The 13,600-nt window shown below is 40.3% G+C and overlaps 1 protein-coding gene across 1 annotated transcript; it reads left to right on the top strand.

Moving 5' to 3' along the window:
* The first annotated feature begins 3,506 nt into the window (after positions 1-3,506).
* Positions 3,507-12,404, top strand: CAV2 (caveolin 2). Its single transcript, XM_059472748.1, has 3 exons — positions 3,507-3,716; positions 3,853-4,040; positions 10,860-12,404. Exons 1-3 carry the CDS (start codon positions 3,564-3,566, stop codon positions 11,008-11,010), a joined length of 492 nt encoding a protein of 163 aa, XP_059328731.1. The 5' UTR covers positions 3,507-3,563; the 3' UTR covers positions 11,011-12,404.
* Positions 12,405-13,600: the final 1,196 nt, after the last annotated feature.

Here is a 13,600-nt window from a genome sequence, read left to right as displayed (position 1 = left end):
TTTCTCATATTAGAAATCAGAAGCTATTCTGAAAGCTACTATAAACATATCTATTGCCACTAACTTTGCTTGGCTAAAAAAGATCCAGAAAGTCCTAAAATAACCACAACCAGTTTTTGGCCTGAACATATTCATCATGTCAACTCTATTCTGACTCTCAGAGCAGCTTTCACCTCAACACATATAAAATCTTCACAGAATCATTTGGCTAAATTTAGCAGCAATGGATATAATTCAGCAAATTAAATATAAATGTTTTTATTTTAAACAAATGGTTTACATTTATTTGCATTGATTGGCCATTGAAAACACTGAATCTTACACTCCACAGGACAAAAAATGACAAGAAAAGCATAAGAGAGTTTCCATACACAGAGACAGGATCTCATTATGCTTTTAATGGACCAAGTCAAAGGCCACCGCTTCAGTGGTGACAAAGTAGGATACATATGATTTACACACTTTTTCCAAAAGTCTCCCTTCAGGTTTTCCTATGCAAACTCCTCAAACATGCAATTTATTTGACTTTTTAAATTTTTTTTTTAGCTTATACAGATGTGGCTATATCAAGAAAATGTGTTAGCATTTGCAGTTTAAACCTCTCTGTGTGTCAAATCTGAATATTTAAACTGCCCAGTGTGTAAATAAGAAAATGTAGCTTCTAATCAATATCTTTAATTTGCAAGGCCCTTCAGGGTTGGTTTCATTTTAACATATCACATATCCCTGAATGCCACACAATTTTTTCAGTTCTCTACAACTGCCTCCTTCAAATGGATTTACATCCAGGCATAAATTTATTTTACATAGAAGGAAAATAGCGAAAAGAAGTTGCAGCTTTTCCACTAACACTGCCTGGTTCACTTCTTGAAATTTCAGCTGTGCAGCTCCCTCTCCCCTCCATCCATGCTGCATGGCCAGGGAATAGCTGCAGCCACTGTTTTTACACCTCATTTCTAATGTAAACAAATACTGAGAGCCCATCTGACCTTTTGTATCCCAGCATACTGCCTGTCTGTGAAATGATAGTAACAGAAATTCCCCAGGTATGTCATAGAGATATGAAGGTAAAATAAAAGATTCTTTTCACAGCTCCTCTGAAATAATTTTTTCAATACTGATCTTGAAACCAAAATAACGTATTTGAAGTACACATCTGTAAAAATCCTGTTTTGTCTCTCTTTTCCCTTTTAGAAATATTTGTAGTTTAATCTAAAAATATCATATAATGATTATAATACCAAAACCACTTCACAATTTCAAAGATATAAATCACCAGGAGTCCTATTAAAGTCTCGTGTAGTTTTATTGGGATTTTTACAGAGGAGCTGTGAAAAGCAGAAAGCTGAGCCTGGTGTCCCTGAACATGGATACTGGAAAAATCCCCCCTTATCGAACATGGTATGTACCTCCTCTTATTCTGGGCATTAGCCAGGGATTATAACTCAATGCTGCTCTGACTTTACTCTCTCCTCACTTGATAAGTCATACACAAATATTTTCCAAAATAACTACCAAAGTTATTGAAGACAGCATAATTTAAGGGGCTTTTAATAACCAACATCCTCAGTCATATGCAGACTTGAGCTTTTATTGCTTTTAAATAGGCTTTCCATGAAAAATATTATTCTTTCAGGAGCAATTGCATCACCCCTTTATTTCAAATCCTCAGAGATTACAAAGGTAAACTCTTGATTTTTCCATGGTGCTTTCTCAATGTTTATCAATTAATACAATAACAGATTTCAAAAAGTATATGGACATGAACAAGAAAGTGCTATTTGCTTTTTATAAATGGGGCCAATACTGCAAGCCCACTCTCCAGCGGCAGACTGTGATTTGGGAGATCTTTCAAGAAGAACCATCCCTAGCTTTTAGCAAAGCTGGAACTGAGCAATAAAGCTATGGAATCACAGCTCCAGCTGGTTGGCTTGAGTGAGATGCAGCAGCAGGGGTTGGGAAATGGGCAGAGCTGTTCAAAAGCAGCTCTCAGGTCATGCACGTGCACATCCACCTGATCCATGCCTCTAGGGAGGGGAGAAGTAGGAAATAGTTGGTACAAACCAGTATGGTAACTAAGGAGCTAGTTTGGGAGCCTGTGTTGCTGGCTCCTACCTTGCTTTTCAGCAGCACCAAATCCAAATTTCTGTGCCTAACCCAAGCAGGTACCAGAAACCTGATAAATGCCTTTGGGCTGCACTGATGTCCCTGTACCAACAGGCCAAAAAATAACAGTTGGTGGACAGAAGCACCCTGAAGGGCAGGGCAGAACCTCAACTCTAATTGGTTTTTTATTCTTCTCACTCATGGAGCAAAGAGTAATGGAGGAAGGCAGGAAGGGTGAGGGGAAGCAGGGTAGAAATGCAGCTCAAAAGTATGTCTTGAGTCATTATGCTGTTTCTTTGCTTGCCTTTGAACCTATTGTAAACTCGGATTTGCAGGCTTTTTAGATCTAGTCCAAAACATTTATGTGAGTATCACTAAGCTCACTGATATGGGAGAAAAAAGCCCATCAATACAAGTTACACATAGATGCAAAGCTTTTCTGCAGAAGTTTCCGACCAGAACAATGCAGTATGAACCACAGCATTGTAACAGGTGGTATCCTACCCAAATTTGGAATAGTTGTTTTCATATCATTTTCTGGTGAGCTTTTTAAAGCTTAAAGCTCTCCTTAACTTAATGTAGCAGTGAAAATTAAAGGAAGTTAAAATTAGCAACTTCCTCTCTAATTTAACAGGTCTGGACTATTGATTAGTAATATCACTTCTCTCTGGGACTGACAGATGACTGTGATTATTGAATGCAGCAAGAATGAACTTCTGGCAGCTCATGAGATCACTCTGCATATCAATATTATCAGGTACTTTTAGCAGTCATTATAATAGTTTTGTGACTTCATACAGATCACTCTTAGGTTTAAACAGAGGAAATAATTTGTATGGAGTGAAGCTAAAACCCAAAGAAGACGTGAAAATACTTGTAATGGCAGATGCAGTATTTTATTGCAGCAAAAATTAGTTCGTTTAAGCAGCACGAGTCAAGTAAATCCCGCTGGAGTGTGACGGGCCAGTAGGGCCGGGTACGGGAACCTCGGTGGGCAGTGGCGACCCACCCCTCCTTCCCTTCTGTCCCTTTTCCCCACAGCTGCAGAGGGACACAGACACGGCCCAGCACGGCCCAGAGCACAGTGCCCTGCGCTTTTTGTTTCTGCTGCCGGTTGCGATGCCACAAGCGCTGAAAAGGCCAGCCGGGCGGGACCCGCGGTGAGAGCCGGGCACCGCAGAGGAACGGGGACACCCCGCGCGGCCGGGGCGGCCTGCCGGGAGGGCTCAGCGCCCACCGAGCGGCTGCCGAGCCGAGGGCAGGGGCTGCCGGCAGGCGCCCACCCCAGCCCGGCCCGCGGGTCCTTGAGGCTCGGTAGGGCCCGGTAGGGCTCCCGCCGCCGGCGCGGCCCGCGGGGCGTGTCCCGGGCAGCCCCGCTCCGCCCCGGCCCGGCCCGGCGGGGCAGCGGCGGCGGACGGGGCAGGGCCGGGCCGGAGCCGCGCAGCGGCGGCAGCGCCATGGGGCTGGAGACGGAGAAAGTGGACACCCGCATCTTCATGGACGACGACGACAACTTCCCGCGGAGCGGCGGCCCCGCGCTGTCGGACGCGGAGAAGTGCGCGGAGGACGAGCTGGACCGCGACCCCCACGGGCTGAACTCCCACCTGCAGGTGCGGGCCGGGCCGGGCCGGGCCGCGCCGGGGCGGGCGGGGCCGGGGCCGGTGCTCGGGTGCCCGGCGAGAGGGGTCCCCCGCGGGCTCCCCGCGCCTCAGCTCCCCGTGACGGTAAAGCCTCCTCTTGTTCCAGCTGGGGTTCGAGGATGTGATCGCGGAGCCCGAGCTCACCCACTCCTTCGACAAGGTGTGGATCTGCAGCCACGCTCTGTTTGAGCTCAGCAAGTACGTGATCTACAAGGTCCTGACTCTGGTCCTCGCCATTCCGATGGCCCTGGTTGTGGGGATCGTCTTCGCCACGCTCAGCTGCCTCCACATCTGGTAAGGGCGTGCTGTGTCCGGGCTCTGCCGGCAGCTCCGCAGAGCTCCTCTCCTCTAGCATTCACTATTGCCCAACCACCGGGCGCAGACTTTACACAGCTAGCCAGACCTGCTAATATTAACTGCTTTATTTCTAAAGGGACAGAAAAGGAAACAATGCTTTCTCTGTGATTCAGTTCCCTGCCTTGGTTTTACCAGCGGTCTGTCATGACTATATAAGCTTCTTGGGGCAGAGAACCTGTGTTCCCGCTTGGACAGCACCTACAGCAATGCATTCCAACCTTGACTGGCTTCTGGAGGGATAATAGTGACTGGATTTGTTTTTTAAACTGAAGTGCAGAATTTGTTCAAACGTGTATTTTAAATGAATTATCTAGGCAGAAGTATTACTAACACCTGAAGTTATTGCTAACTTTTTAGTACTGTAACCTCTTTCATTTTTTTCCTCACAGACTGAAGAAATCTTTTGAGGGCCCAGCTGGCTCTGTGTTACTGACATAGAATGTAGTGCCAGTGCCTTGCATCGGGTGCACAGCTATCTCTAGATGCAGTGCTCCAAAGCCCTTCCACCTAAGCAAAAAACCCTGCTGAGCTCAGGAAAGCTTCTGGCCATGGCACAAGTTCACAGGCAAATACGCTGGCCATCCAAGTCAGAGAAAACCTGTGTACTTTAAGCATAATGTGATCACAAAATATCAGGAAGTATTTCTGAGACCAGAAAGGGAGATGATGGTGGAGAAGGAGGAAAGGTGGGGAGTATAGTGAGGTTGAAGAAAGAACTGACAATCCAAAAGGCTGTAGAGGAAGGAATGAATGCAGATTATTGACACTATTTCTGCAAACCAAGATTTTCTATATACATGAGTTTTGGGCAAAGTCTAATTTGATTTGGGTAACACTGGAATCCTTTTCCTTTTATCAAGGGAAATAGAATACAGAAACTGGAAGTGAACTCAAAACCTTAGGAATACATTGATTATCTGAACTTATGCTGGCAATCTTGTGGGTGCAGATTTCAGTTTTTGAAAGTACAATGGAAGCTTGTGTTGGTGACATTGTCAAGCCACTTTGAAAACTGATTAACTTGAATTGTGGAACATAGTGTTTGCACAATATCCAAAGGAGTTGCAGTGCAGTTTAGGGATGCCCACTTGCTATATCTCTTGTTCCCAAATTGTTACAAACAAACAGTTCATAGGCATAGTGCTGCCCAGATTTTTAGATTTGTCAGCTGTCACTCCACCATAGTGTGCAGTGTGACTGCAAAAGGGTATGGTGAGTATATATAGGTTTTCAGTAGTGAAATATATGTGGAAAAATTCATCAATGCCAAATTTATTAAAACTGTAGTGCTTTTTTGTGCTTCAGAAGGATCTTGTATCTGGGTTTCACAGACTGGATACAGGGTTTCACTGATCTAGGACTCGGAGGTCAGTTACTATTTATGCACATAGTCCCTAGTGACTATCTCAGGAACTGGGGGTTCTCAGTACATGTGAAATGGGACTGTCTGAATGTAGCACTTGAAACGTTTCTCTCGATTTTCTGTGAGCACACTTTCATTCAGTTTCATGCCCAGGTTCATTGTCAACATAGAATTGATCTTTAGTTTTGATTTTCCTTGCACCTGGGATGGATGTGAAAGAATCACATAACTCAGTAGTGCTGTCTGCATCCCCTTGGACTCCATCCATTGCTACCATCCAAAGGCAATACTGCTTCATATTCCCACAAACTCAAACTGGATTTGTTCCAACACACTGAGACTAAGTTGGCATCTCTCAGTTGGCACCTCTTCACGTTCCAGATACCATGCGAGTGAGGAGTTCAGTGTTGCTGCATTTGAGAGGGTGGTGCAAAAGCAGTACATGTTTAAAGGCCCTAAATACAGGGTACTAGTTCCCTTGCAGGCCCATTGGGTCTGAAAAAAAAAAGTAACTCCTTGTTTTGTACATGAAAGGGAATTCCATTATAACTTCAGCTGTTTAAATGTCATGGGAAGACCCTGGGGCAAACCCACCCAGAAGTCTGTCACTAAGAGTCTCTCTGCTTCACTTTTGTCATCCAAACCAGTGAGGTGATGATGTTGAAATGTTGTAAGGGAGGCTTTTCTAGGGATAAATTCAAAAGTATTTCAACAACTTCTGGAGGTGCTCAAGTAGAAAGCTCTGTTGATGTCACACATGTTGTTGCAGTTTTATCAGCATGTTAAAATCCACATGTCTAGCTCAGCATTTCTTACGCTCAGGGGCGCCTTGTGAATTGCCCCATCGCATCTGATAGTAAATGTTGTCTTTCACCTGTAAAAAGAAAGCTAAGTAAGAAACATATAGTAATACACCTCATTTTCATTTTTAACCATAAAGATGGAACATATTATGTTCCCAAACTGGCTGCTTGAGCCAGAATTTGGTTTCATACTACCTGGTAAAAGATACTGATGGGCTCAACCTGGGCCAGCTAGAAGGCTGGTGATCCACATACAAGCCAGTTCAAGGAAGTCAGCTTCACATTTTTCCATTACTGATGACTGTCATTCTCAGAGTATACAGGCCACACTGAGTTGTGACACCTTTCTGTGAAATTAGCAAGTTTTTAAATATGCCCTCGGATTGTAGTTGTTAAGGTTGTTGATTTTTGAACATGAACAGAACACTTCAGGTTTTACAGGCAGCTCATGCAAATTTTTTATATTTCTTGTGGAGCAGTGATTGATTCTTGTTCCAAGCCACATGTTTGCAACCTCTTGGAAATTAAAGCTTGAATTTCATGTATGCTGTTTTGTAGTTTTATCAGAATAGTGTTCTGGTACATTGCATATTTACACTAAGAATCAGTGACCCATAATTTGAGTCTTGGATCTGAGATGGGCTCACTCAGCTCTATACATCATAGGCTAAAGCATGATGTAGGTATTCACAGCACTTCTCCACTTGAGCTGCCATTCATAGTGCTAAGACAGAACCATGGATTTACATGAAAAGCAGATATGGACATGCATTATTTCTTACCTTTTTGTATTCCACAACTTCATTTACAAAACTGCTGCTGTCACATTCAATCCTAAAACCATGTCCCTACTGACTCCTTGAAATCTAAATAAATTACACTACAGCTAGGAAGGCCTACCTTATAATCTGGTGGTGCTGTCTTGATGCCTCTCTTTGATGTCCAGTACATATCCCTTGGTGTAGGAAAAAAAAGTATGTGGATGTTGCCTTGCTTCTTTTGTAGTAGTTTTATCATTTCCAGTCTATCCACATCCTGGAATACATAATATTTGATTTTAATGCACTTCAAATACTGTGTATGAGTTGTGAAGAGCTTTGGTGGTTATCCATTGCCTCACTTGTCCCAATGGTTAATGGCATGCAACAAGCTGTAGAATTGCTAGGTAATTTTTAGCCTTTTCACAATGCTTGCTTGTATTGTAGAGCTATACAAGACTTTTCATTCACAATCATAATATAGTACATGGACTTAGTTAATTTAGGCACAGAAACATAGAGCATTTGAAAAATAGTATTAAGACATTTCTGAGATTCCATTTTGAAAAACCTTACAGGAGAAGGCATGATTCTTCACTTTGAAGCCAGAATCTCAATTAATGGTGCATGACTGCTCCAATATTGTTGCCCACATCTGTAAAAAGTTGATTCTCATTATCAGTGGGAATTAAACTGTGCTCTGCCATTTCCAAGAGGTGTTTGGTTCTTGACAGAGCTCGTTCAGGGCTTAGCAAGAAGAAAAAGTAACGTGAGCAAAAGTGAGAAATGTTGAGGGGAATAATTTTGTAGATGTCATGCCTTGAACAGAATAAAGAGAAAATAGGATAGAAGGGGAAAAATGGGGTAATTGGTGCTTTTCAGTTCAACAGTTCCCGTAAGACACAATTCATCCCACTTGGTCAAAGGAGGTGTATTTTATAATATATATACATAGCAAGATTCAGTGAGAGGTCATATAGGTAGCTGTCTTCAGCTTAGATGACAAATTCAACAGACCTTTTTTTTCTTCCCAATGTGGTACTACATGGTAACACTAGCAGTACCAATATGGCATCAGGGTACCTACCATGTCTGTGAACAAAACTGCAGACCAGGCTAAATCCACAGCAAAGGATGGGTACATTATATGTGTCAGGTCACAAAAACAAATACATGGCTTCTAATGGCATTTGATTATTAATTTTTAAGTGTGACTGGTCACTCCATGGAAAGCACATTGCACCCTCTGATAATCTGGATGTATCGCACTGTCAGATAAGATATCCTGTGCAGAACGGGATGCAGACTTGTACATGTGTAAATACACACATAATTTAAAACTTAGAAAATACCTTTTATGACTCTCCTTGGTGTAAAGAATTTTCTTCTCTGAGGAAACGCGTTTGAGTAATTGTTCTATAAGTAGATGGACTTTTATTTTAAAATTGAAAGTTATTTACATTAATTAGCTTTGGTTGCTATTATGTCTCATGTATCCTCCTATGGATTTAGCCTACATTGGGATTTGCATGCATTTACCATAAATTAAAAACTGTAATAATAAGCCCTTAAAGATTGTAAAACATTACCAAAACATTTTTATGTTTATTTTCCATTAGATTACCAAAATAGTTTGATTTCCAGTAATCAAAATAGGTTTAGTTCCAGTACCGTGTGAATTACCTCTACAGCAATTTCAAGTACTATGATCACTGCTTCTCCAGCCTTCTATATCTTTCTGTGAATCTTCTGCGTACTGTGGTATTTGTTTCATTTGTATTTTGTGTGATCCTGTCAACAGAGGGTCCAAAAGAAATGTTGTCTTTTCTGCTTCTCTCCAGTTCAGTTAGGTTTTAAAAAAATTGGGCCAAATTAATTATAGATGGTATCAAAGGAAAAATTACATTGTCCTTATAAACTATCTGAAATGGAAAAGAGGTGAAGTCAGCACAAACAAAATAGCCATTTATGATGTGTTCCCTGTATTGCTTGGAAAAATATAATTATTTTTTTTCTGTTTGCATTATTGATGTTTATCAGCTGTATTCTAACAGGTTAAGGCCTAGTTTTTTATTCTATAAATGATGTATTCTCTATGCAGTGATATTATAGGTGGTTATAAACACGTAGTTTACAGGGTTCAGTTTAAAACTAGAGGCACAACTTTCCAGTAATGCTCACAGTTCTATATGGGCTGTTTCAGCAGAGACAAAAGAGAAGGTTTTAGAAAAACTATTCTTGTTTAAATCCATCTGGGCTAGCTTTGAGTAGAGCATTGATGTTCTAGTATATGGCTTGCATTGTATGACAAAAGCTGTTAGATAAACACTGAAAGTAATTAATTTTGATTCTGTACATTTCTAACCTTCAAAAATTTTTAAACGTGGTAGGTATTTTCTACTTTGTTAATCTGAGGAGTATGCATTGTAAATACACAGCAACTTTTTTTCAGACTTAGGATGAAATATTAAATTAGGTATTTTCTGTCATTCCAGTCAGAGTGAAAATTCTGCAGTGGAATTATGCAAATGCAAGACTGGGAACTTAAATTTTGAATGCAACAGTGAAGTAGGACAGAGTTTTTTGTCATTGTCAAAAGAATCTATAGCTTCTTTTACCTAATTTAGGAAGTAAACACATTCAGTATGGCAGAGAGATGTTTTTAAAACCTTGCACTAGTAGAATTTCAGTATTATTTTTGTATACATTTAGTTTGTCTGCACCCAAGTAAGAACAGCTTAGTGAAATGACCAGAGGTTTAGGCCAGTAGATGATTAAGGAAGGAAAATAACTTCAAACATTGTGGTCAGTTGTCATGTATCCACTGGCCCTCGTGAGCTGCCCATATGTGCACTTCTGGCTCTCCTCCACTGTTAGCATGCTTGGCTCAAGCCACCAGTAATGACATTGCTTTGGAATCGGCACACAGGGAGAGCAATCCCCAAATGCTTACCAAAGCTCAGGAGATGAAAGCACAATATTCTCTAGTATGCACCCTGAGTGAATAAAAAGATCTTATCCCCTGACAAGGGGTTCTGACCATATTCTAATGTTAATTTCTCACTCACAAATGAAGAATTTTACAGGATCATCCCATTTTTCTGAGATGTGGCATGTACCTTTTATTGTAACAATCTGATGTACCTGGATATTGCCTCCCTGTTTCTGTTTTACTGTAGCATCTTGGAATAGGGATGGGTCGGAATGAGACACCAATGGTGTGAAGTGCATGTGTGCCTGTGCACTTGTGTGTGTCTGCAGGACAGACAAAGAAACACCAGAAGACGCAGCAGAGCAAGAACAGATTGTAAAGGCTGTTTCCAGGAAATCAAACTGGGGAACATAGTGTTTCTGTCAGCCCCTAAAGACCCACATTCAGATATGACCACAGCACAAGTGAGTCCTTAGGGGATGACTGCTCTTCAGCCGTGGTGGGTGGCAGCCCGGCTGTGGCAGATAATGTACACCTGCCCTGCCAGGAGTAGGGAGAGACAGCAAAAGTTGAGCATTCTAAATAGCATGTAAATAAATTGCCAGTTAGTAAACAGAGACACAACAAAAAGAAAGCTGGTGTCCACACTCCCATGCTGCATACAAATGATTCTGGCCAGAGGACCACATGCATATGCAGGTGTGAGGCCTTGAGCAAACAAAATTGATGGAGAATGACTGCAAGGGTCAACTTGCTTGAATGTTTATGTTTATATTATAAAGTTGTAAAAGGTGAGGAACCACTGCTCTTCCATAAGATGTCACACCTGTGTTTCATTGTCCTGATTTCCCTGTGCTGTAGCAGCACCAATCTTCCAATTTTTCATTTTCTCTTTTGCAGGGTTGTGGTGCCTTTTGTGAAAACCTGTCTCATGGTCCTGCCTTCAGTGCAAACTGTATGGAAGAGCCTGACAGATGTTTTTGTTGTACCATTCTTCCAGAGCCTAGGCCGGTGCTTTGCCATGGTTAATATACGCCTGGACCAAGAGTAAACATCAGAGATGTGACACTGCTGTAGTTGTAGCTGGTGTTATACTTCTTTGCTAACCTAACATACAAGCACTTGCCATTTATTCCAAACTTAAATTACAATGGCTGGTTTAAGTGGGAACATGCTGTTTTTATTAAAACTCATTTATTATCAGGGAGATCCATTTAAGAATTAGTAGGCAGTTTTCATAGCTCACTATTTTAACAACAGAGTGATCATGGAGTATATTGGCAACACTTTATTTTAATGGTAGGTTAATTGGTAGATTATGGGAGAATTCTCATGGAGGACTAAATGCCACCACAGTGATAATGATTGGTGTTATTGCTATAAATAAATAAAGGAATAGGCTGTGATACCTTAAACAAAACAGATCTCTAGGGTTTCCCACTGACTTTACTGCAGTTCCACCAGGGATAATTTTTGGCCTCGCTATGCAGAATGATAAACCCAGTCCTCTGTTATCAGCAGTTAAAGTGAATGTGACTCATTGCATAAACATACAGGGAAAGGAACTGTTGTGTAATTCTCCTGTATTGGGGGGGAGAGAGGGGAAGCTCCCTAGAAGTTTATCCCTTAAAATAAGGTGTTAGTTAATGATCTGTAACATTAGCTAATCTGTATATTTTATTTAATGAGAGATTAACTTTGCTGTATATTTTGTACCTTTGTAAATGACAGTTGATCAGGTTTCTATGAAGCATAGTTTCTCTAGTATTTGAATTCTAACCAACTTATTAAGCAGCAAGAGTGAGACACTGCAAAAATTATTTTAGATAACTAAAATTTCCTTTTCTAAATTAAATAGATTTTGAGTGTTGCTGTGCAATTCTAATGTATTAATTATATATGATTGTGTGTAAAAGCAAAGATTATAAGTGTTTTTATACGCGATTATGCAAAAGACTTGGAAATATCTGTTTATGAGAAATGGTTTTTATTAAAAATTGGGTGTAATAAATGCTACCCTGCCTATTTCTGTGTATTGTTGGTGTGAACATTGTGATATTTAAAGGAATAGACACTATGCTAGCACTTTAACCAGTTGCAAGCTCTTATAGAAGGCAAGTGACTGTACTTGGTATCCTTGTCTAATTCTCCTAACCTATTGACTTGACTCTCTCTGTTGCTTTTTTACTATTTCAAAGCTTAACCCCTGAAAAAGACCCTTCTTTCTTCTGCACCTAATATGACTTTTTAAACCAGAATAACAGAAAATGTGCAGAGGTACATTAAAATTACATTAGCCTTCTGCTGGGCTTATGCTGCTGTTTTATTTAAATACAGATGGTAAGTTGCAATTGTAAAATGTTTGTATGATTTAGAATGTTATTTGTTAAAATGTCTCAAATTTCTTATCGAACAAGAGGTATCTAATAAAATAATAAAATGTCACCTGTTTCCCATTTTCAACTTCATTTCTTTTCAGATTTTTCAGCTTCTAAACAAACTCTTAAAATGCCAAAAACCATAGAATACTATGCAGTTCTTCCAAATATCTGAGAGGTAAAGAAACTGATATCAATACACTTCCCTATTTTCAACTGCATGTAGTGTATTTATAGTAGAAAATGACGTATCTCTGCGTGCAGTTAAGCCCATACAGAATGATTGCTATCTCTGAAGTAGGTCTCTCTGCAGAATTTCGGCAACATTCAAAATAGTGCTTAATTCTTTTAACAGGTGCACGCTTTCTTTACAGATGAGCTGCAGAATTTTCCTTTGTTGTCTGTTGGCCTATTAAAGATACCTGGATATTCTTCGTGCATTAGGAACATCTTTCTTTATTAAAAGTATTTTTAGCATTTGTGCCATTTAGAGAGGGATTCATATGACTTTAAAAAAACTGGATCTTAATGATTAGTGCCCATGGAAACTGCTCTTGTTCTTTTTTATTCTGCAAGAAGTTAGCTTGTTTTTCAGATGTGTTCTTCAAAATACCTTTCTTGAGTTAAAAATGGAAATAACTCTTTTGAAAATAAAAATTGGCCAGGCTAGGCTTGAACTCTTTTGAAGTTATTTTCTTTTACAGCGTCCAAGGGCTTTTACAAAGATATTTTCCACTGAAAAATATCCCCTTGATGAATTCATTTAAAAGAGAAAAAGAAAATAAATCAATCAGTACTAGTTCTTGTGTCTAAAAGGAGTCCTAAAAAAGCCTAAGCTTTGAAGGAACCCAAGTCTGCAATTCAAGTTTTGAGAATGAGACCATTTCCCAGAGAAAGATGTATCATTTTATGGTATGCATTTCTGGATATATTCATTCTTAAGTAGCTTACTGAAGTCAACTGGCTCTGGCTACCACAATTAAGTAGAATGGTTTGGTTTGTTCTTACTTTCTTTTCACCATTTCTCTATCTGTTACAAGACTCAAACAAGCTTGTAATTAAAGCTCTTAGTTTCTTAGATATTTATAGCAATATCTTTCTCTGTAACAGGTGTGCCTTTACTATAAGAAAATAAAAAGTGCACTCTCAGACTTGGTAAAATATTAGGTGCTTGGCAAATACTCTTACTTTGTCCATAAAAGGAGTGGAAGGAAGTAGAAATATTTAAAGACTCTCCAATACTCAGGTGTGAATCTGCCCCAG

The sequence above is a fragment of the Ammospiza nelsoni genome, chromosome 5 (genome assembly GCF_027579445.1).
Source record: "Ammospiza nelsoni isolate bAmmNel1 chromosome 5, bAmmNel1.pri, whole genome shotgun sequence".
In the NCBI taxonomy this organism is placed as follows: Eukaryota; Metazoa; Chordata; class Aves; order Passeriformes; family Passerellidae; genus Ammospiza; species Ammospiza nelsoni.
Note: the sequence above shows the minus strand (reverse complement) of the source record. Positions and strands in the feature narration are given on the sequence as shown.